This window comes from Mytilus edulis, chromosome 14 (genome assembly GCF_963676685.1).
Source record: "Mytilus edulis chromosome 14, xbMytEdul2.2, whole genome shotgun sequence".
NCBI classification, from domain to species: Eukaryota; Metazoa; Mollusca; class Bivalvia; order Mytilida; family Mytilidae; genus Mytilus; species Mytilus edulis.
Genome location: NC_092357.1, coordinates 34,239,551 through 34,265,046, shown reverse-complemented (window position 1 = coordinate 34,265,046; position 25,496 = coordinate 34,239,551). Strand labels below are relative to the sequence as shown.

Genomic DNA, 25,496 nt, shown 5'->3' with positions numbered 1-25,496 from the left:
CTCCATTCATCGATAGCATTTTTTAATCTACCTACTGGGATAACCAGTTTTTCCACATTAGTAAGAAAATCAACAGGTTGTATGTAATCAAGTGTTATCCAAACCGTCTCAAAGTCGTTTCTTATTTTTGAATTATTGCAATAAAAATTAAGTTTGATAAATTATTATTATATAGATAAACTGTCAAAATTTAGTCAATTCTATGTGATAAATTCTCAATTATCTTTTATTTTATATTGCTTTTTTTTACTTTTTATTTTAAAATCATGTGGATAAGTACAAAGAACGATAACTCGTATCTTCCGAACTTTCCATGTACAACCTTTATATTATAAAACCAATTTATATATTATTTAGATATTTCATCTTTATTTTCTCATTAAATATTAAACACAACTGATAACTTGAACCTTTATTGTACCTTATTAGAATTAAGCCTAAGATATGACAATGATTAATATGATTTTGAAATTTATTCATATACTTTTTCGTACATAAATGACAGTGTATCATAAGCCTTTAAAGGCGGGTTGGTATAATTATACATGTTGATTAACTGCATATGTTTGATGTAATATATTGTATTTCGTGTATATTTATGAAGTTGTACTTTAAAATAAAAAAAAATATCTATCTATATACAAGTAAAGAATTACTTATCTTTTGTTTCCTATCAGGAAAAGTATCTGCCCAGTGCCCTTTTTTTTCTGTAACTGAATGTCAATCCCTTCTGAAATCTATGATTAAGCTTTTTGTACGGTCGCTCTAGTCGAATCTTGAACTTCTAAGCTTGACGTCGTCTCCTTCGGCCTGGTTAGAACCTTCACACCATACTTGAACATATACATGTATCATCGATTGTCAAAATTATGTTTGTCCCTCAAATAATGCCCATTAGACCAGGTGAGCTAAACATATAAGGCGCGTAATCAAGGTCATACATGAGGGTCGTATAGGGAGTACCTTCATGACGAATAACAGTAATTGCTTAATGACGTTGACGGTTATTTTTAGTGTATCATGATAAAATGTACAAAAATCGACTGATTTGTTGAATCACGTTAATCTTTTTTCCAAAAATAACGTTAACGATAATTATTTGAGACCTCTGACGAATCACGATAAGGATACTTATGACGAATCGCTGTAAAGTATTAACAAACTCACGATATCGGTATCCGAAAATGACCGTTTGACGTCGGACGGTAAAAGACATTCCATCCCTTATACATGCATTGTCATCATTGTAAAATTTCTATAATTATGTCTATTTGGTTTGTAATCATTATAATTTTGTAACTTTATTTAATAAAGTTAAGCACAGAGTAAATTCGTTTTAGCACATGCTTAGTTATCTATAATATTTTATATCATTACTCTAAACATCAGCACAACAATGTTAAATCTGCAAATTTGTGGATGCAAATTTTTGTTCTTCCTTCGCCGGAATTCAAACTCATGCCATGTGGAAATTTTTGACAATTCCCTCTGCATTGTGTCCATCACTCTAAATAAAGGCAACAGTAGTATACCGCTGTTCGAAACTTATAAATCGATAGAAAAAACAAATCCGGATTACAAACTAAAACTGAGGAAAACGCAATAAATATAAGAGGAGAAAAACGACACAACATCAAAATGTAGCACACATAGAAACGAACTAAGCATTTAACAAAACCCAATGATAATAACAGATATAACAAATATAACACTCGACCGCCTAGACTAACCATATATATAGATTCCAGCTTTAATGAGTAAACGTGCCAAATTGATGCACGAAAAGTTTAAATACTGGTGGGTTACAAATATATAATGAGGGTATGGCTGGTATTTATTGCCGCTACCTATATGTGTGTGTTTTTATTTTATTAAGGTAGACACACCAGAAAGCGCCTTTAGTGGTTATTGATTTTAGCTTCTGTTTTATCTTCTTTTTGCTTCGAATCTAGGTGCGAAGCTATTCGTTTCAGTGCATTTACTAGTCTGGGAACCTGACACAATATTCTCAATATCGTAAGCGGACTTCCGGTTCAAATAAAGCGTCAGGTCACCAGCACTGAATCCGATCAAAATTTTATAACGGATTTCATATTTCGTTTACTCTGGGGTGTCTTCCAATAGTGTTTGTAATGACGTCATTTTCCTTTTAGTGTTACCTTCAGATTGTTATATGTTATCAAATACAGGAGATGGTTTTGTACTAAAAGTTATCAGAATAAAGACCGATTCATATCCAAAAATATTCTATTTTTATCAAAAGCCTCTACCCCTTGAGATGCAAAATCTGACACCCCGAGCAACACTTTATATTTTGATGAACAAGTTTAAAAAACAATGAATTTTAAGAAAGAAGCTGGTATTTAGTTAAATTCCATAATAGGAATTCAGTTCTATATAAATGATACGGGAGGAAATCGTCTAAAGAAGTTTTTTATCCAGAAATTTGCAAATGAAACCTCAAAATCTGCAACACGGAGAACTAGGGCGAGGTATTTGAGGAAACAGAGAGCTGAAAACGACTGCTTCTGCTTGCAGAAAAAAGATTATGTTCCAATTCCTTCCGTGCAATATATTATATGGTATTAACAATTCTAAAAAAAGGAAATTTTGATACTTGAACTTACTTTGATAGTTTGTTTTCGCTTCACAATTGCCACCCTGTGTCAAACATAGCCGACACCCCGCATGTGGCGTTCTTCATGGCGTGCTAGTCTCATTAAACGTATAAATAGGTAGGTCACACTTTCACACACTAGCTGAACACCTGCTGTTTTTTCAATTTTCACTTGTCTTCTCTCAATGCTAGTCATGTTGTTTTTTCACAATGATAAAGCAGATAAAGTTGACTTAACTATATAAGTCAAATAACATAGAAAGGAAAGTGCCAAATTGTCAGGTTAACTTCTGCAAGTCAACAAATATTATGAAGAAAATAAGGAACAACAACAGGTAAAATACATGACAATTAATTTTAAAACAATCAACAGAATCTAACAAAACACCTGATAACAACAAACCTTATTGTTCAAAAGACGGATTACAGATAGAGGAAATGACAGAGTCAAATCTCCCTAAAATTATAACGTTGCGTTAAAGTAGAAGCGTCTCTACATTTAATTTGTTATGCTATATGATAAATATACAATATATGTATGTTGTCGGTAAATTTAAAATTTAGTTGTATTAAGAATTCTAAAAAAAGAAATTTGTATACTTGAACTTACTTTAATAGTTTTTCAAATATAGCCGACACCCCGCATGTGACGTTCTGCACGGTGAATGTTAAAATTAACAGAGAACCTTACATTTTTAAACGAATAATTATTTCTTAAATAAACAAACAAATATAAAGAAACTCATCTACATATAAATAAATATCCTACTCATACCTTTGTGATCTTTAAGGAAGAAGGAACTAGTTCATTACGCTTTCAAATGTTTTATATGTAAATGAATGTTTGAAGAGTGCAACGTTACTACCTGTTTATAAATGAAAAATGAAGTAGATGCAGCCAAGAAGTTTCAAAACATGTATAACGAAATTTTACAAAACTTTTGCAGAAATCCACAAAACTAAATATTTATTGTATTTCATGGATTATTATATTAACAATTAATTCATTTTATGAGGTAAGAATAACATATTACAAGAAAGATATATATCGAATACAAAAAAGAAGAAAAGACATCAACACAACAATATAGTAGCACAAAGCGTTAAGAAAGGCGACCATATGGTTGTCTAATAGATAAGATACCGACCCTTCATCTTTTGTATGTTTGTATATATGTGGAAAAAAAGGCGGAAGAAATAGTACTTGTGAGTGTTTTCACTCGTTGTTCAAGAAATTTACTGTATAACCAAAAAGTATATCTAAAAATATCCTGAGTCTAAAGTGTCCAAATAAAAAATAATAAAAACATCGATATTTGTGTATTTTATTTATATAATATAAAAATATCTTTCACAATGCAATGCTCACGGAAGATAGACATATAACAGGAAGTTACTACATTTGGATATCTTAGCTTATAACTTAGTGGTTTTATGCATGTCAGTCCAGATGTATAACTGAACATTCTAGATAACGACATTTAATCAAAACTTATAAATATATTAATTATTCATTTGTTAATTTCTCAGATATAAACATTTAATGAATTGTGTATATAATTTTGACAATTTGCAGCTTAACTCTATTTTGGACAGAAATGGTGTTATGTATTTTTAATTGTTAACAAAAATAGACGCGGAAAGTATAAACGAGGGATATTCAATTTCATATATCAAAGACAAAGTTACAACGCAATGACCATGGTGACAAAAAAAGACAACCGAAAATAGACTCGAACATAAACCTGATGTTATATCAGACAGGTAGACATGCTTAAAATAGACCGATTTTAATTGGTCCACTGCACAATTTTAAACTGTGTTTGACATTTTATGAATTGTAAAGGAAAGGTAAATATGCTTTCTTTCTTTTAAGCGAGGGCCTTATACTTACATGCATGGGCACAAATATAAATGATTATCGTAAATATCACGAGGATTATCATGGAGAGTAATCCTCCGGCAATAAATGAAGGATCGTTAGAAACTTGGAGAAAAATAAGGAATAATATATAAAAAAAAATAATGCTACAGAATTATTTAAAGCAAGTTTCCAGCCTGATCAGTTACAAATTTAAACCTGTTGTGCTGTTCGAGTTTATTTTTATTCGATATTCCATGTTTATGAAATAAATACATGACAACGCTCCAGGTCTAAGAGGGGGACTCTTTTTTTCCTTTAAAATGAAATACTGTATTTGGACTCCCCATTATTTAACCTCCTTATTTGACGAATTTCACGATAAGTATCATCATCCTTCTATCATTTGAGTTGTTTTATACAATTTCCTGTTTTTCATGTACAGATGATATCAAACCAAATGGCCAAATGGTCATCAATACTATTTCTATTATATAATAGATTGCAATTTGTAAATACAGCTGTTTCTCAAACCACGCCTCATTTGGGGAGATTAAGAATATTCATAGAAAATTAATTTAGTTTACATACTGGTTCCAAGTTTTGATGTGGAGGTTGCACCTCATAGAGACATAACTTGGGAAAGTTACCACAAAATATACATGTGAATATTGTTTATATTGAAATCTATGGTAACCCTTCAACCGAGGCAGGGATAGTTAAGAAATTTAGTGTAAGTTTAAACTCTTAGAAGTTCGGGGCATATAAACGTTAGGAATATGCCGCACAGCCCTATATTTTGACCTTTGAAAAAAATAGAAGTGCATATGAACTTTCCATTCTAGGATATGATATAAAATTTTATAGTAAAATTGGTACAGTTTTAGCCGTAAAGGGAGTTCCTATGGGAAAATGCATTGTCAATATTTACAGAAATGCAACATTTAACATGTTTAACTCGAATCCAGGCAAAGATACTCAGATTTTATCTGTGTGTGCTTTTAAAAATAAAATTAAAATGTATCATATCGTTTATCAAAACTTGAGTCCTGACACATAATATATAAATTCGTGCAACTTACTGTATAGATGAAGAGATATTTTCTACTTTGTAGCTCAAAAAGGTTGGCAGGTATTCTAATATTATATTTCATTCATCCATATCACTGAGGATGGCTTTACTATATTTATATGCAAGAATCAACTACATGAAACCTCAAATAAGTGTTCTCACCTTCAGACCTATGTTGTATACAATATTGAGTCCTAGACGTTGAAACTCTGGGTCTTTTCTTTTCTGAAATATGTTTCTTTTTCAACATTTTGTACCGTATGTATTTACGTCAGAATTACAAAAATGTCAACGTGTTATCATTTTAACTTTTACAATCGAGTAAGACTGATATCATTAGAGGCAATGACATATGCACACAAGAGCTTACAGTTTCTGGCAATATAATGAAGGAAAAACAACTTATACTTGTTTACTTTCATTAAGAAATAGACCTCAGTATCCAGATTTTCTGTTTAATAATTTTTCAATTAATAATAATAATAATAAAAAACTAAATGTGAAAGACATTTTTCATTTCGGGGCTTTTATACCTGACTATGCGGTATGGTTTTTATTTATTGTTAAAAGCCGTGCAGTGACCTATAATTGTTATTTTCTGTGTCATTTGGTCTCTTGTGAAGAATTACCTTATTAGAAAAAAGTAAAATCACAAAAATACTGAACTCAGAGGAAAATCAATTCGGAAAGTCCATAATCACATGGCAAAATCAAATAACAAAACGCATCAAAAACGAATGGACAAGAACTGTCATATTCCTGACTTGGTACAGGCATTTTCAAATGTAGAAAATGGTGGATTGAACCTGGTTTTATAGCTAGCTAAACCTCTCACTTGTATGACAGTCGCATCAAATTCCATTATATAGTCACCGATGCGTGAACAAAACAAACAGACATAATAGGTAAAAATGTCAAAAATAGGGGTACAGCAGTCAACATTGTGTTATCATCTTAATCACTATAAATACAATTAATGTAACGAAGAAGCACAAAAAGGCATACATCAAATTAACATCCTCATTTTGATTATATTATACGATTATATTTGTCTATGTAAAATGCACCCATCAAGGAAGGAGGGTATGGGTACTGGTGTAGCATTCAAACTAGTCAACATCTTCTTATTCTTATATAATATATATCGCGATAAAGACACTTATTGATTTCTCTTAGAATTAGGATTTACAGTCTGATATTACGTTGCATTGTTACATCACTGTCCTCGTTTAGGGAGGGATGCATGAGCACTTTCCCTTCGCCACATTATATAATGTACATGTTCCAAGTCACGTCCTATAACTGAATGGTAACTGATGCATTTATTTAAATAACAAGATTTATTTATATGAAAATGCATTATGTGTTGAATATAAATTTAGAGTTATCCCTCTTTAACTGTCTCCCCAGGAACTTCCACCAAATAACATTAGTTTTGCCATATTACCTCCTCCCCATTGAAATAATGAGATGTGAAGTGTATCTCAAGAAGACAGAAACCACACGAAAATTTCTAATATGAACCGAAAGGTTATGATACATTGTACATGGAAGATTCCTTATTGTAAATATAAAAAAAAGAAGATGATATGGTATGCTTGCCAATGAGCCAACTCTCCACAAGAGACCAAAATGACATAGAAATTATCATCTATATGTCACCGTACGGCCTTCAACAATGAGCAAAGCTCATACTGCATAGTCAGCTAAAAAAGACATCAAAATGACAATGTAAAACAATTCAAGTGAAAAAACTAACGGCCTTATTTATGTTCAAATTAAATTTAAACGAAAGACAAATCTGCAACACATAAACAAACGACAACACCTGAATTACAGGCCCCTGACTTGGGACAGGCACATACATACAGAATGTGGTGGGGTTGAACATGTAAGCGGGATTCAAACCCTCCCCTAACCTGGGACAGTGGTATAACAGTACAACATAAGAACGAACTATAAAAATCAGTTTAAAAAGTCTCAACACATCAGATGAATAAAAATACAAGTGGACGTGGACAGGTACTTGTACATCCCAAGGAGTAGATCTTGGAGTAGTTGCAGTTAACTGACAGCTAGTTCAAATACTCTAACAACTAATATTTTTTTTGGCATCTAATACTTACTTATTAGTCCGTACACATCTAATGGATTTCGCGTAAAGACGCCATTTACAGTCAGGAAAAAACATGACCTTGTTCAATGCCGAGACAATTGTCTTATGGGTATTTTTGTTTAGTTATATTGCAGACTGTATACCATACCTAGATGATTTGAAAATATGAATTGTAAAATATTGCATCGAAAGGAATTGTTTACTTAATAAAAAAATGATTTATATATGAAATACATTCATAAATGTATGATTTCAGCTTTCCAATTGTGAACTTTCCCTTTCTAAGTAGCAACATTTAAGCATCACCTGCATACGGGGTATATATCTCCCAATTGATACGATATTCCCGTGCTTGCATTTCCTATCATGATTTTCTTGATAGAGGGTTGTTTCTCACAAGGAATCTATTAAACCAAGAGTTTCAAATGGTGAAGTGGAAATCATCCCTTCGTAAATTTTACGGAAACCATCACGAGTTGGTTGACCGTTATGGAATAACCGTTTCACAAATGATATTGAATATGTTCCTTACGTCATAATTACTATTCCCTTCCCTTTCATGAATGTGACTTACCGAATAAGACTATTTACTGGATTTGTTATCACATAAGCAACACGACGGGTGCCACATGTGGAGCAGGATCTGCTTACCCTTCCGAAGCACCTGAGATCACCCCTAGTTTTTGGTGGGGTTCGTGTTGTTTATTCTTTAGTTTTCTATGTTGTGTCATGTGTACTATTGTTTGTCTGTTTGTCTTTTTCATTTTTAGTCATGGCTTTGTCAGTTTATTTTCGATTTATGAGTTTGACTGTCCCTTTGGTATCTTTCGTCCCTCTTTTATAAACGTTACCATGTCTTTCCCCAGTATAAACGTATGTTTTGTTAAAAATTGCCTACTCATTCTTAAAAAAATATTTTGTCGAGTAAAGAATCTTAAGTAGATTTGATAATGTTCCAGAACGTCTTCATAATTATTAAGGGGAGATTCATTTGATATTCATTTTGATTTTTTTCTGGATTGAGTGAATATTCATGTTCATCTTTTACTACGCATGCTAATTTTTTTCCGCGGCAACGGTAATCTTTAATTGATGCGAGGAATTTTATGTTCAATTTTGTACACATTTATATCCTACATATTGTAACGAAGAATACTCATTGAAATCACTCATTTGCAACGTTATTTATTTTTTACCTGTCAAGGTTATTTATTTTCGGTTTTCAACAGTCACGGTTATTCATTGTTAGTTCTCAACAGTCCAGGTTGTTTATTTTCAGTTCTCACCAGTCCAGGTTAATTATTTTTAGTTCTCAACAGTCCAGGTTATTCATTTTCAGTTCTCAACAGTCCAGGTTATTTATTTTCAGTTCTCAACAGTCCAGGTTATTTATTTTCAGTTCTCAACAGTCCAGGTTATTTATTATCAGTTCTCAACAGTACAGGTTATTTATTGTCAGTTCTCACCAGTCTAGGTTATTTGTGTTCAGTACTCACCAGTCTAGGTTATTTGTGTTCAATACTCACCAGTCTAGGTTATTTGTGTTCAGTACTCACCAGTCAAGGTTATTTGTGTTCAGTACTCACCAGTCCAGGTTATATATTTTCAGTTATTACCAGTGCAGTTGCTTTTAGTTCTCCTGTTGTTCAGTATATTTCTATTCACTAATTTAAAATATATTCTCAAAATAATCTATTGAATACTTTTTCAGTGTATGTGATGAAAAGTGTAGTCAGAACTTAGAATCTACTCCGTTTTTGATAAATATCCAAACACAAGACAGAAAACTCGTTCGAATTCGAACAATATCATACTGTATGCCAAGTTCCATTTTCAAATACTGCAGGAAAGCGAAAGGACGTAGTATTTACTACAGGTATGTTGAATTTCTGTGCCCTTTAATTTTCTCTTATATATAATTATCTGTTTAAAAAAATTCGTTATGAGATCATCTGCCCTTCAAGCCCTTGTGAACTTTTGCCATTACTTTGCGTCCTTCGTCGTCATCCGTCATCCGTCAGCGGCGGCGGAGTTAGTTCATTTTCTAAAAGCTTCATATTTAAGAAAGTAGAAGACCTGGATGCTTCATACTTTGTATATAGATGCCTTAAGCTTATACTACGAAATTTCCGTCTGTCATATATCCATTGTCATTGACCTCATTTTCATCGTTCAGTAACCTTTTGAAAAAAAAAGTTATGATTTTTTGTAATGTTAATTTCTCTCTTATCATGAGTTATAGGATAACCATTTTGGTATGCGCGTACCTTGCCATGTCCTCATGCCCGTCATACAGTTTTCACTTGACCTCAACCTCATTTCATGGATCAGGGAACAAGGTCTTTTGTGGATAGTTGTCTCATTGGTAACAATACCACATCTGCTTTTTTATAAGGTTAAGTTTTGGTGATCAAGTTCATATCTCAGATACTACAAGCAATATCGATAGTATATTTGGTGTATTGAAAGATTGGAAGGTGTACATGTTCAACTGGCAGGTGTCGACTGACCTTGACCTCATTTTCATAGTTCAGTTTTTATGTATTGGTCTGTTTTTCATATACTGAATGCAATAGGTCTACTATATATACATCTGGTTTATGGAAATATTTTATGCTGTACATGTCTGCCTGGCATGTTTCATCTTACCTTGATCTCATGCTCACGGTTCATTGCTCAGTGTTAAGTTATTGTCTGTTTTAGTATGTTAAACTTTAAGCAATATGTTAACTATATTTGTTGTATGGAGGAATTGTTAGCTGTACATGTCTGACTTGAATGTTTCATCTGACTTTGATCTCATGCTCATGGTTCATTGGCAAATGTATAGTTTTATTGATTAAGTCAGTTTTTAAGAAACTATACGCAATAGGTCAACTATATTTAGTACATTGAATAATTGTAAGGTGAAGATGTATTTTGTGTTTGGTTTATATGACCTTTACCTCATTTTCTTGAATCATGTTTAATTTTTGTGATAGTTGTAGTAAAATATTATATTTAGGACTATCAAAACAAAATCAATGGTTAATAAAGAAGGCGAGACAGTTCAGCGTGTACACACTTCTAAATGTCAATTAACCCGAGTAGCGATCAGCTACTTTAATTCATAATACTGAATTTTTTACTAGAATTAGATTTTTCTAAAAAAAAAATAACATCATAAAAATTGTCATATTTATGAACTGTCTATAGCATAAGTGCACAATCATTCCTTAAAACCAATATGTGGATGGAATATTTCGGTTACGAATTGGTTTAGACAGTTTGGACGGTTTTATGAGTTTATTTACAGCCACTGGGTCGATGCAACTGCTGGTGGGGTTTTAATTCCCCGAGGTTATCATCAGCCCAGTAGCACTTCTGTATGGACATGAACTATCAATGATATGGTCATATTTATAAATTAACTTAATAATTAAACTTTTGAATTTTTGAAATACGAAGGCTTTTCTAGCTCAGAAATAGTTGACCTTAGCTGTATTTGGCAAAACTTTTAGGAGTTGTGGTCTCAATGCTCTTCGACTTTGTAATTTGTTTGGCATTTTAAATTTTTGGATTCGAGCGTCACTGGTGAGTCTTTTGTAGACGAAACGCGCGTCTGACGCAAATACAATTTTAAATCCTGGTATCTGTGATGATAAAATTTAGAATGGAAATGGGGAACGTGTGAAAGCGACAACAAGACGACCATAGAGCAAATAACAGCCGAAAGCCACCAATGGGTCTTCAGTGTAGCAAGAAACTCCCGGACCGGAGGCGTCCTTCAGCTGGCCCCTAAAATGATATGCATAGAGTTCATTCGGACGGAGTTCATCAACATGTTAGACTGAGTTTTATCCTTAACCTTACTATTCTGATTTCCTTAACATATTTTGATTTCCTTTAAACACATTTTCATTTTTACTATCAACTTTTTAATTCTCGCTAGATATAGTTTGAATACGATTTTCACTATAGATACATTTCTTCGCTAGATTTCCTTTCAATGAATCTTTTAATATGTGTGACATTTCTCTTATATGTATCACCATCATTTTGAAAACAACACTATTTCCATGCTTTACCAGCATTGTTAATCATGTTAATGGTTTCGGAATAAAGATTGTAGACAATTTATTTCCTTTTTTTGTTTCACTGAAGCATAATCTCCTTCTTTCATCATTTGCTGTCGCATTCTTTCTTGTGTCCGCATTTAGTTTCTTTTCTCTTTCCTTCAACTATCTCAGTCTCGCACTTCTGAGTCATCATGAGAATGGATCTGAATATCAGGTAATTTTGTGCGAAGCGTTCGGTAAAATAACAATTCAACAGGGCTTACACCTGTAGTACAATGAGGTGTACCGCTGTACATTCTAAAATAAGTTTTTATTACAGTACTTTTTCTCAGCTTTCGTTATACGAATGCGCTTCAACAATGAACGATTTGACGCTCTATTTCCGTTTGGTAGTAGTTCTTCTGTGCACGATACCATTTCGGTCCAAGTATTGTTTGAATAGGTCACTGATAGATTGATGTTCATTGTCAGTTGCGATAGTTATAGGCAAACCATGTATCGGAAACATTTTGTCCAATTCATCCACTACTCGGTCTGCACTTGAACTTAACTCATAATTGTCAATTTCAACCATTTTGAATAGTAATCGACAACGGTAAATAGATATTCTCCAGACGGTAATGGTCCTAGAAAATCTACTGATATCTGTTCCCAAGGTTTAGAAGGAAAAGAAGCTCGAATCATCGATTCTGGTTTCTTTCGGTTTGCAACAAACTGGCACCCATAACAAGAGTTACAATACTTTTCAATAATCTTGTCCATGTTTGGCGACCAAACTTTTGATCTTAGTCTTTGTTTGATCAAAATAATTCCAGGATGTCCCTCGTGTCCTAGGTGTAGGTTCTGATTCGTCAATTCAGTCGGTTTAACGAGTCTTGTTCACGAAGAACATATGACCTATATAACTAAGTCCCTGTTTCACTGTGTTTATTTTTAGCAATTTATGCCATCTTCCATTTAACAATCAATTTCTTATGTGTCTGATGCTTTTTCATTTAGTGAGATTTTATCAACATCTTCAATCTTGACAGCGTTTGGTGTAGACTCATTTGCAACAAAATGTACATACTCCTCGGTTTGATTAATTGTTCGGTACCACTAACAACCGTGATAGAGAATCTGCAATATTCTGTGATCCTAGAATATATTTCACGATATTTTTGAACGGTTGCTTTCTAAGCATCCACCTTTCAACTCGAGCACACGGTTTAGACTTAGGCGAGAATGTGAATTTCAACGCACGATAATTAGTTAGCAACTGGAAACCACGAGCAAGTAAAACAATCTGGAATTTTGCACACGCCCATACTAATCCTAACGCTTCTTTTTCTGTTTCCGAATACTTCCTTTCTATAGTTGTGAGACTTCGACTTGTATAGCATATAACTTTGTATTTATCATTCTGTTTCTGTGCTAGAACAATACCTAAGTCTACAGGGCTGTCATCTGCAATAACTCAAGCTTAAAGTAAATGCACCCATCAGACTCTTCTTTATTTTTTCAAACGAATCATCTTGTTATGGGTACCAGTGAAATTGTATGTTTTGTGGAGTAAAAGGTGTAGTGGTTCTGCTACAATAACTACAGTTGGTATGAAACAACCAACGAAATTAACTAATCCAGAAAAAATCCTGATCTCAAAAACTGATTCTGATCTTCTAGCATCTACAATGGCTTCAATTTCAGACTGAGACACACCAATTCCATGTTCTGATAACATATGACACATAGATTCAATGTTTGCCATATTGAATTTGCACCTGTCAATATCAAGTGTCAGTCCTCTTTCTTCTTATCTTTGAAGAACAGCATTGTGTCTGTCATAATGATCTTGAGAAGAGGAAGAATAAACAACAACATAGAAAAATTATTACTCAAACAACAGTATTTGGGATCCGTAAAAACATTTAATTATTAACAAAGGGGTGATTTTTATTAATTTTAAAAATTTAATCATTTTCTGAGGGTCGACACAGGTTGCAACCAATTTGTCCTTATCTAAAAAAAATCTTGTCAACTTTTTCTGGGACGAAGCAATTTTTTAACATTGTTATATAACTAACAGTCCTGCTGATAAACTATCTGTTATGATGGTAAAGAGGTGGTGAAATGACTAATATTAGCTAAAAGTGTAATTCTTGGAAAGTGCTCTTATTTATAGCCTACTTCTGTTTGGAGGAATTTTAAACGCAAACATTCGAATTATATCTATATTTTTATTAATTTTTATTAGTATTTATTCCCCGGGAGGCGCTCTTTTAAAAGAAGGTTATGTTCAAGCTTGAGAAAGGACCAACATTCAAACAGGAAACCGATCAGTCGAGTATCATTTGGATGTTCGATACTGCGTACTACCAAGCGATATTCGAGTACTCGAGTACTCGTTGAAATCCCTTACATTTACTGACATAGCTAGTTTTCACAACAATATCAGTCACAGTGTTAACATTTTCAGCACATCAAGTTCTATTGACGTTTTGTGTCCAAGTAATTCCTAACAATCTTCCCCAATCACGAAAAAATCGGCTGAACACACCAAAATTTGTATTATAACTTCCTGCTATAGTAAGTGGCTTGTCCTTATCATAAACATACAAATTCTTTGACGATATCTTAGACTCGCACTTGATCGTATTCTCCTGTTAGTGTTCCCTAAGTGACCTATCTATAATGTTTCCAGTTGCTTCATGAACAGCTATACCTTCAACATAAACATTAAATTTGCTGACCTCTGTTGTAAATGCGTTATCTTCTTCAAAGATATTATCTTACAGCATTTTTTTAAAATGTCATTCGTGTTTGCATAATCTGCATTTGTTTCCTTTTTCTGGGCATTAAGGATTTGTTTTATAATGGCTAGAAAATTAACATGCATTGCATTATATTTATTCACGAGGTTATTTTGATAGTGCAACTTGTAACTTCGTAGACGAATTCAATTGGTTGCTCTCTTGAATTTGGCTGTTTCTCTGCAGCTTTCATTGCTTGGGAAGTTTCGCACAATTGCTGTAAAGGTAACATTGTGTCCTTCTAATACTTTCCTTCTCAGTCTCTTTGCTCTTCATCTTTTATATAAGCTTTGGATTTCAAATATTTTGGCCACGAGCATCACTGAAGAGACATATACTGTCGAAATGCGCATCTGGTGCAAGAAAATTAGTACCGTTAATTTTATTTATTAACGACATTATGTCAATTACTTGGTCACAAAAAATCTCGTCTACATTAGACAAATTGCAGTAAATTGCTTTCTGTCGTAAGCTTGTTATAAATTGTTTAATTGTTTCTTCTGTTTTTTTTCCATTGCCCGAAATTGATTTCATTAAAATTAAGTTATTAACTTAAGGTGTAAATTGGTTTTTTTTTATTTCTAGTTTCATCGTACACTGTTTCCACTTCATCTGGTTCTCGTTCTTCCAGTGTATAATACACATCTTGTACTTCCAATTCGATTCCAGCACTGTTCAACAATAATGCTTTCTTCTGTTGTGCCTCAATAACTCCTTTACATGTTACAAATTAAAAGATCAAAGCAATCGTGTCCTTCTTTGTCGGAACGAATGAATGTCATTTCCAACGTCAAAAAAGAATTATGCACACATTATTCAATATTGGACGTGCATCTGCTATCTTTTGTTATCCTCTCTTATCCTCGTCGGCGATTCAAAGTGTATCGATTGTTGATGGTCATGTAAATACTGAGTTTAACCAAATTGATAATATCATACCACATTTCGTGTACATCAATGCAGACAAGTTTACAACATCCGGTTTTACAAGTATAGCCAATTACCAAAATAGTTAATATGGTTGAATACCAAAATTAATGAGAAAGTACAAAATGAATATTGCAGATTTTACATACCCCTTAAACGATAATGTCTTTGACGTTAGTGGCTCTGATTGATTTTTAACCAATGCTATGCATTTTTAGAAGAAATATGATAGATAGAGAGCAACACTATATAGTTAAATATGTCAGCAATACACATTTTACAAAAAGGTTAACATGGCCTAGAAATATATTCAATAGATTTGTATGAGTTATTTTTCATGATGAATGATTTTTACCCTGTTTTGACATATTTTAGAAACTAAAGTGGATAATCGAATCTTGGAAATGCAAAAATATCAGCAAAATATGATCAACTGTTGTTTATTGCCATTGAATCGCATTCCTTTTTTGCATATTAAATATCAAAATATTTCTATTTACAAGGTGAGTAATTAAAGCTCTGGGCAGCCTCTTGTTGGTCTTTATATTGGATATAGAAAACTAAATGGAGAATGCTCTGCAGTATAGACGTATACTGTTAAAGTCAAACGAAAGTTGCAAGTATTTGGCGATGAAACATCCATTTGATGAAGGCAAACATTCATCTACTCTTTCTTGTGGATGTTCAAATTGTGCAATTTAACCCGGTAGATGTCATCTCAGGGTTACGTTAAATCATTGTTTTTACCCAAAAAAAAAAGATTGGAAATATGTGTATTCAAACATTAAGTTTAAAAATCAATTAGCCGTTTTTCTATCTTGTTCAATCATTTTGAACATCAGCATGATTGTAATAAAGGGCACCAGGATTGTCACACTTCTTTCGTGACAATCTATATTTGTGATAAAATTTCGTTAAAATATTTGAAATCTTTTATGTACTGTATAATATTTGCAAGTCGCAAAATTATACCCGATTGCAGATATAATGATAATGAATATTCACGAAGTTCTTTAAAATACGAATATAACTTATATTCGATTTTATATTGATTTAATAGCATGTCATAGTACCCTTTCAAGGTGAAAGTTGTTGAAAAATTGGAAGATAAATTGGGGCTGCACTAACGAAAAAGTTGGTATCCAATTTCAAAACAAATAGAGACCCACTTGTGATTGTAAAATCTGAAACTGCTTTATAGGATATAATATAACATTTGAGTATATAAATTTCATTAACAATCAGTGAACAGTTTAGGGGTTTTGATCACAACATTCATGAACAGATGAACCAACTGAATCATATTCTTAGAAAAATAAGGTAAGCGCATGTGTTTTATTAATCTTATTATGAAATGTGAAGTAACGCTGTTTGGAGTTCGTATCATTCCCATTCAATAAATGTAATCCAATAGGTTTTTTTTTTCAAATGAGACATTTAATTGGTATGTTGTATATTTATATATATATATATATATATATATATATATATATATATATATATATATATATATATATATATATATTTATATATTAGTATAACTATTGATTTAAACTGTGACCCGTTAAAATCAGATCATACTATATATTATGTAACACGTTTTTGATATAATATTTGTTAGTTACGATGTGTCATGAAATAAATGGACTCAACAGACATAATTCCATAACTTTAATCCGAAAAAGTTTTATGAAGGTCAGTTATTTTAAGTGTTATGTATTTTTCTTAAAGTTGCATTTATCGTTGCTGTTTTATGATCGTATTCCTATTAAAACCATAACATCGTCCTTATTTAAACAAAAATACTCTTTTAAGAAATGACTGTGAAAACAGTTTGTCCATATTTGTTTTGATACATCATTCATCGTGTATAGTGTACATATTGTAATCTTGTTTCACTAAAGTCAAAATATAGGACACTTTATGAACATCTAAATATTGCCTGTGTTTCAACCTATAATGAATTAAGTTCTAAACTATGGTAACATATGTTCATTTAAACATACTAAACATATACACACAGTGTAAATCGCAAACAAACTTGAAATCGTTATGTGGTTGCCAAACCGGTTCTTGGGGTAAACACAAAAAAAAAAATATTTCCAAAAAATCTGGAGGCTTGCGAGACGACTTTAATTGATTAAAATTAGTATCGATGAATACTGTTACATATACTATTGGTCCATACAAATTTTAAATAAATTAAGTTCCATATGGAATTTACTGACCCGATATATATCAAATATATCGTAGTATGTCACTAACACACCAATGTAACTAATATTATATATGGAGCCTAGGTGGTCGAGTGGTCTTGCGTGTCGGATAGAGTGCAGGCGATTTGGTGTCATGACATATCATCATCATGAGTTCGAATCCCGGCAAGGAAAGAACAAAAGCAAAAAAAAACAAAAGCAAATTTACAGATCTAACATTGTTGGGCTGATGTTTAGACGAGTTGTATTTACAGAATGTACACAGACATGTATCACCATCACTGCTAGTGATTCTATGGATAAATATGTTGTAGAGTTGTCACTGGTTCAGACGTACTTATATACATATTTATCTCCCTCCTACATATTTATTGAGATATGATTGATTAAAGGACTTCATATGGTGACTATGTATATTTGATATAGGGTGTTTAAAAAAAAATACACGGTTAGTTACCATATTGGGTTAGTTAGGAGTTACTTCCCTTTCAAAAGAAAAAAGATGCGAAAACCCTTTAAAAAACAACACAATATTGAGTAAAAATCTGAGAGTATTTAACAGACGAAAAAATTGAGGATGAAAGGTTGAAATAAGTTAATAAAACTTATTTAAAGCTACCAAGTTTTATTGTTGGCATAACGGAGTTACTTCCCTTTTCAAAATATAAGAAAAATCTGAAAGGATTCAACAGATCAAAAAAATGATACATGTAATGAATGATTTAAATGATTTAATTAAACAAATTTAAAGCTAAAAAGTTGTTATTGTTGTCATTTGTTTTCTGTATAGACAAATGTAAGTAGGATCTTAATACTAAGTTTTTGAGACTTGATCACTTTGATAGGCCGCTGCCACATGTGAAGATAGTCGGAAAGATAAATTCGTTACATGGTGTGTTAGTGACATAATACGATTTATATGGGGTCAGTAAATTCCATATATATTAGGTCACTGATTACATAATAGTTCTTGAAAAACTGGTCATGATCGTGATATATGGACAGCTCATATGACAGTGGTATTGACTAAGAGAGTGATAATGACTGAGCCGAAGGTTATTCTTAACCGATATGAAATAACACACAATATGACTAATACTATATATATATATATATGTATATACAACTCGTCTAAACATCAACCCCAACAATGTTAGATCTGTAAATTTGCTTTCGCAAATTTTTGGTTCTTCCCTCGCCGGGATTCGAACCCATGCTACTGTGATATCGTGCACCAAATCGCCTGCACTGCAGCCGTCCCGCTAGACCACACGACAATCTGGGCTCTAAAAAAAAGAGCTTTCGCTGGCCGTGTGTTACCTTTCTTCGTCAGTTTTAATCTAGCGGCGTACTACAGTCCATGATATATAAGGCATGAAGATGTTATTGTTACAGATCAGCTAAATTATCTATAATAAAGGATCCTACAAATTAATGTAATATACAGTCACAGAAAATAATTATATTTATAAGTACGTCTGAGTCAGTGACAACTCTACAACAGATGTATCCATCGGATCGCCATCAATGATGGTGATACATGGCTGTGTACATAATGTATATACAACTCGTCTAAACATCAACCCCAACAATGTTAGATCTGTAAATTTGCTTTCGCAAATTTTTAATTCTTCCCTCGCCGGGATTCGAACCCATGCTACTGTGATATCGTGACACCAAATCGACTGCACTGCAGCCGTCCCGCTAGACCACACGACCATCTGGGCTCTCAAAAAAAGAGCTTTCGCTGGCCGTGTGTTACTTTTCCTCGTCAGTTTTAATCTAGCGGTGTACTACAGTACATGATATATAAGGCATGAAGATGTTATTGTTACAGATCAGCTAAATTATCTATAGTAAAGGATCCTACAAATTAATGTAATATACAGTCACAGAAAATAATTATATTTATAAGTACGTCTGAGTCAGTGACAACTCTACAACAGATGTATCTATCGGATCTATGTACATATATATATACGATTTGTCTCCGTTTTATATATATAGATTCTACAGAGACAGTTAAATTTTAAATTTAAAACGCGAGGCTCGAGAGTGGATAAAAATCGTATTACACGAGATTTGGTGGTAGAATCTGTTTCTCTAATGATTTTCAAACAATATGCAGGCAAAAGTATTCCTTTTTTTCGAATGATCTGCAAAAAGATGCGTACTTCCTATATATATATATATGTGACGTCTTTAGGCATGGTCGCCTTTTTTTCGTGCCGTCACAAAAGGTAATTCAGACGTTAAATCGGATTTTAACCAATGAAGAACTGAAATCAAACGAACCACACGTTGATTAAATGTTTTTATACAATGGGTTCAGAAAGGGATAAATGACGAAGAGTTAGAGAAATTAATTTATACATAAGTTTCATGTATCCCAGGTTTCTCTCGGTTTTATAGGGGAAATGAGTAAAATGTCACTTATTAACCCTATTAGAAGGAGATCTACAACATTTCTCAAACGAGCATCGTATTCAGAATACAACTGATAATAACACGTTGTCGAACTGTATCACACCTGTTAATTGATACAAAGGCAGTTTTTATGTTTGTGCATTAAAACCATCGCGTTGCGCAAATGCAATGTTGCTTAGTTTCAAACAATTGGCGAATATGCATTTCCGCATATTGACTATAATATTGTAATATTTTATATCTATCTATTTGTAGGTATAGTGCAAAAATAAACGAAAAACTACATAACTATATTGAAGTTAAACATGTTTTACGAATTTGTATTGCTGAATTTCGTGCTTTCTACAGTACATACATATGGTATGTTAACAATTCCTTATAAATGTACAGTTATATGAAATGAATAACATCTTTATCTGTAACAAGCTATATTCACTTTACATACTCAAGCTCAACGAATTCAACCTCAAACTGTTATTATTTTTTATTTAACTTCAAACAAATAACATCCCTATATATATAAAAAAAAAACAAAAAAAAAAAACACAGTGCCCCGCCTTGAAAAACAACCCGGTCCCCTAAAAAAACCAAACACAAAATCGATTGGACATTTGTGTTGCGCTATTAATTGTATTTTGGTAACTTATTACTCTTTTGATTATTATTGCCTGTCATCTTTCAGTTCTTAAAATAAATTAAAGATTTGTTTGTAAGGCAAATAACTATGACTCCTTATTGAGGTGCACCTATGAAATCTCAAACGATAAAACGCCGTTCCTTTCTAGATGTGAATGTAGCAGAACAACAAAGATAATAAACACATGTCATTCTTTACCACGAAAAAAATTGCAGAGAAACAAATTCTATCACTATTTGCAGCGGAATAGCTGCCGCTCACAGCATGTTTTTCGAGTATTTGTAATAGGTGATTCAATACGACAAATCAGAAACGCTATTGACCACAACAAGTTTCAAAATGAAAATTCCGAAAGGGGTTGTATTTATTCGAATTAGGTTGTAGTTTAATTTATGCGTTATCCAATTACTCTACTGAATTGTTACAGCAAAACAAATTGGAAAGAAAAGAAAAGACCGTTAGTTAGCAGCCATATATACATAAAAAACAAAACAACAAACAAGTAGTATGAAACACTGTCATAGATCAATTATTTATATATTTCTCTGTACTTTTTTCCTATCACGTAATGTTGTCATTTTAGCAAAATTTATAACATTGCCATATAAACGGGATGTTTGACTATCAATAAAACCAGTTTCAACCGACCATTTTGTTCTAAAATCTCCTGTACCAAGTCAGGAATATGGCAGTTGTTCTCAAAATGTCCGTTTCTATACATCTATTTTTGTAACAGTTCAGTGTTTCTGTAATTTCATTGTTTTCCTTTGATCATGTTGATAGCTGGTGTGAATTTTTTCGATTAATCGATTTATGTCTTTTGAATAGAGGTATACTATTGTTGTTTTTTACTTACGAAAAAAGTGAACAAATATTCAATATTTAACCAGTAGTTGCGTTTATCAAACATAATAGTTTAGAAGAATACTTACTATAGATCAAAGATAAAGACTTCAATATATTACTGACAGTTAAATCCCTGGTGATGGCAGATCTGTCATAAAATCTTTTATTGAAAAATTAAAGTATAACTTTGTCAATATGTACTTGAAAAAATCTTATATTTGATTATACTACATTAATGCATCTTAGAATGGCAATCCAAAATTTTAAATGCCGAAACACTTTAACTTTGCGGAGGTCTTATCAGGCATCCGGGGTTTCAGGGATGATTATAATGACAAAAAATGTTGTTTGTATTGGACAACAGTTTTCTGTTTTATAGATCGAATATATATTTTGTTATCTCATCTGACACTTTCAAACAAAATTGTTTCAAAGACAAAAAAAACAAGGAGTTCGTGATTTCATGAGAAATTATTATTCCACAACGTAATATCACACTGAAAGATACCAAGAGATTACTTATATCTTTCACATGCTTTAATTTCCATTTTCAACTATTTTAGTTACACTGGATTTCCAACCAGAAATACTACGCATAAATGAAAATATTAACATTACATGTACAGTAAAAGGCATTGACAAAATCAATAGTAAGTTGACCAGACAGTGGTCTAAAGGACCTGATCTTATCTGCTATAATGGCCACCCAATTGATCCTTCTAAGTACACCGAAATTTTAACGCATGGGAACCAGTTCAAACTGCAGATTAAAAATGTATCCGAGTTAGATTTCAACTGCAAGTACCAATGCAGGTACGGGTTCGAAGCACGAGCAAAGAGCATACAATCGTCGAAGAATAACTTTGAATGTAAGTAAATAAAAATATACTGTATCGTAAAACATATCAAAATTGCATACTCGGACATGTACATGTACATATTCCAATGAAAGGACTTGTTGGGTAATTATAAAAAAGTATATACACTGAGTCGAAATTTATAAATACTATATCTTTGTTTATCATCTTCATATTATATCAAATGTATCAAATGTAGACGGATATCAAAACAGTCTATACATACGCACGCAATGCATGTTTCTTATTACCATATCTCATATCAGAAAATATATTACTTTTCCAAATTCGGTTGTATTTCATTCGCATATGTGAGAAAAAAGTTTTTTTTCTAGATTTTGTTTCGATTTTTAATTTAAATGAAATTTTTTGTCAAGATGTAAATGTTCTAAAATATAAATAATGTTTTCTGGATATGATGGTTTGCTACGCTCACAGAAACAACACCAATAACTTAATATCTACTGTTTTTAGATCCTCCAGCAAATGAAGTGAGAGCCATAGTTCATTCAAACGAGTCTGATCCACTTTTAACTATCTATCTGCATTTTAAGAAAATATTTCCTATGCCAAGATGTACTGTTTTAATTGAGGTAAGTTAACAAGCAAGAACAGTTGTTTTTGTACATTTTGATTAATTACGTCTTGAGATGATCAAGATACAACAAAATGTAACGACAGCGTTTATATTGCTTGATGAAACGATTTGATAGGATATCTATTTGTAGGACTACCACTGAGCTAGTATTTACATAATTATATGTCAAATGGACCAACGGTTCTTTTATATTTTTAATGTTAATTTTTTTTATATGCATAGATTTAGCATGTTATTCCACAATAGTGTGGACTTTGTTAGAACACGCTCCGAAACTCGTAACCGCAAGGAAAATTATTCATTGAATTTTAATGCTATTTAAACATTACAATTTTGCGTGTGTAAATTGATCTGTTATATATAAATAGAATTATTTCCTAATGATACTCACCGAATAACGGGTACTGGCATAAAGTAGATGTTACAGGTATAAACTCATCCCCCCGTGGTATAACAGAGTCAATTAATCAATTTTGCCCCTTGAAATAAGTCGAGCAATCGACTTTTGTTTGTCTAATTGTCCAGCTCGGGTTATCAGATGCAAAATTACTTTTAGCTTTCATAGTTTGTTCAGTACATCAGATACTTTAAGCAATTTATTATCTGTGGTGTACGTGTTGTTTGGAAGTTGTAAATGTCTGTCTGGCAGGGTTCATATAGCCTTGACCTTAAGCGGAAGGACCACCATAGTTTGTGCATGCAATGCTTGTAATGTATATATATGTCTATCTGTCATGGTGCATTTGACTGTAACTTATTTTTATTGAATATTGATGATGTTTAGTTTATGTGATCAAAAAAGTGCAACGACAGAAACTATTCGTGAGACCCTTTAAAATAAAATTAAACGTTTTTATTAAAAAAAAACTCCATTGCCCAAGCTATCGTTTTTTATTTATTTGTCGTTGTTTTTTACCTATGTGTTTGTTTCTACAATATGTGTTTGGTATTTGTTTCGGTGGTAGTCAAGGTTATCAGTCTCCTCATGCTGTCACTTCACACATCGGACTAGCAGTTATCATCATAAAAGTAAAGGAACCTACCAGTCAATGGAGAAATAGTTATTTGATTGTAGTCTAGAATATGATACATATTCCATCAATTCGCATGTGACTGCATTGAAAATAAAGATCTTTATCAAATAACAAACAACCTACAAGCATTTGTGTTCTTTTCATATATCTTAGGGTTCAAGTCGATCCTTCAATGCAACATCATCTAAAACCTTTGGACACTACTATGAGGTTGTTTTACGCCACCAATCTATAGATAAACTACCTTGTAACGAAGAAGTGGTAGTAACATGTAAACTAATAAAAGAGTATATAATCCCCACAGAGGATCGCCGAACATGCTTATTAAAAGGTATTTATTCTGATATATTGCTGATTATTTGTCCAAAAAAACTGTACAACTGATGATGATATACTTTTACTTCTTCACCTTATTCTATTTATTGAAGTTTAGTTTCTTCCACCAAATCAATTGGCAGATACAAATTACTGGAAATGAAGTTATTGTTCGTCTATCTTATTTAAGGTACAAAATGAGGTTATTCAAGGAGACACTACATCTTAATTAATCACATTTTAATCTTGAGTTGTTTTTCTAAAAATATTGACAAAACAGTTGTGTAGTTTTGATTCATCGAAATCGGGAAGTGAGTTACATGTTTTTTTTTATATTTTAAACAGGACACAAGCTACAGGAATACATACATGCATATGAAGGCCCGAGAACACAGTTATCTTGTAGAGCATTTAATTTAGACAATACATTCAAATTAAACAATCGCACCTGCTCTGTCTCAAAAACATGTTCATAGTGTAGATGTAATACGGATATGTTCATTTTGTCGTAACTACAATACCCTAAAGGACGATAAATGTGTCCTTGGACCATATGGAAATGATTACAAACGCTCGAAAACGAAATTTCCGTCTTGAAATCTTCCTATTTTTTCTACTTCAATAACTTGTATTGAATATTAAAAGTTGTCTAAACTCATCAGCAGGCATACCGCTAGACTTCTTGCATTACACATTTGTTTTATTGTATTTTGTCTCGACTTAATTGTCCAAAAACCAGGAGGGTTGTTCCGGTTTCGGCGGTAATATAGTCAATTTTTGGGTAACGACTGATGCATTTATATAAAACATGTAAGAAAAGGTAAATATATTTCATGACGATTACCTGACTGCTTTTCAGCAACCATGCTATCTGGGTGTTTTACTAATTGATTAGTTTAAGTTTTTGAAGTTCGCGATAATGTAAGTTTGTCAACGTATATATGTTCCGCCTAACAGAGGTTCCAATGAAAAATTTGTTATAAACATTGTCATAATTATATTTTTGACAATGTGATTTGTTGTCAACGTCCAAAAATTCCTTTTCGTGGAATTTGATGTGTATGACTATTCTATCAACCTTTTTTTCCACGCATTTCAATCACATTCAAAACAGTTTATTCATATA

General features: G+C 32.4%; 1 protein-coding gene across 2 annotated transcripts in view; it reads left to right on the top strand.

The window, feature by feature from the left end:
• The first annotated feature begins 3,458 nt into the window (after positions 1-3,458).
• Positions 3,459-25,496, top strand: part of LOC139502552 (uncharacterized) — a 32,684-nt gene continuing 10,646 nt past the window's right edge. The window contains exons 1-6 of one of the 2 annotated variants that reach the window (XM_071292050.1): positions 3,459-3,633; positions 9,378-9,542; positions 20,339-20,443; positions 22,130-22,435; positions 22,898-23,016; positions 24,209-24,386. In XM_071292050.1, coding sequence (XP_071148151.1) covers positions 20,389-20,443; positions 22,130-22,435; positions 22,898-23,016; positions 24,209-24,386 — 658 coding nt within the window. In that variant the 5' untranslated portion in view covers positions 3,459-3,633; positions 9,378-9,542; positions 20,339-20,388. Of the gene's footprint in view, positions 3,634-9,377; positions 9,543-17,015; positions 17,136-20,338; positions 20,444-22,129; positions 22,436-22,897; positions 23,017-24,208; positions 24,387-25,496 lie in introns of those variants that run through there. The other variant, XM_071292051.1, reaches the window with a different exon arrangement.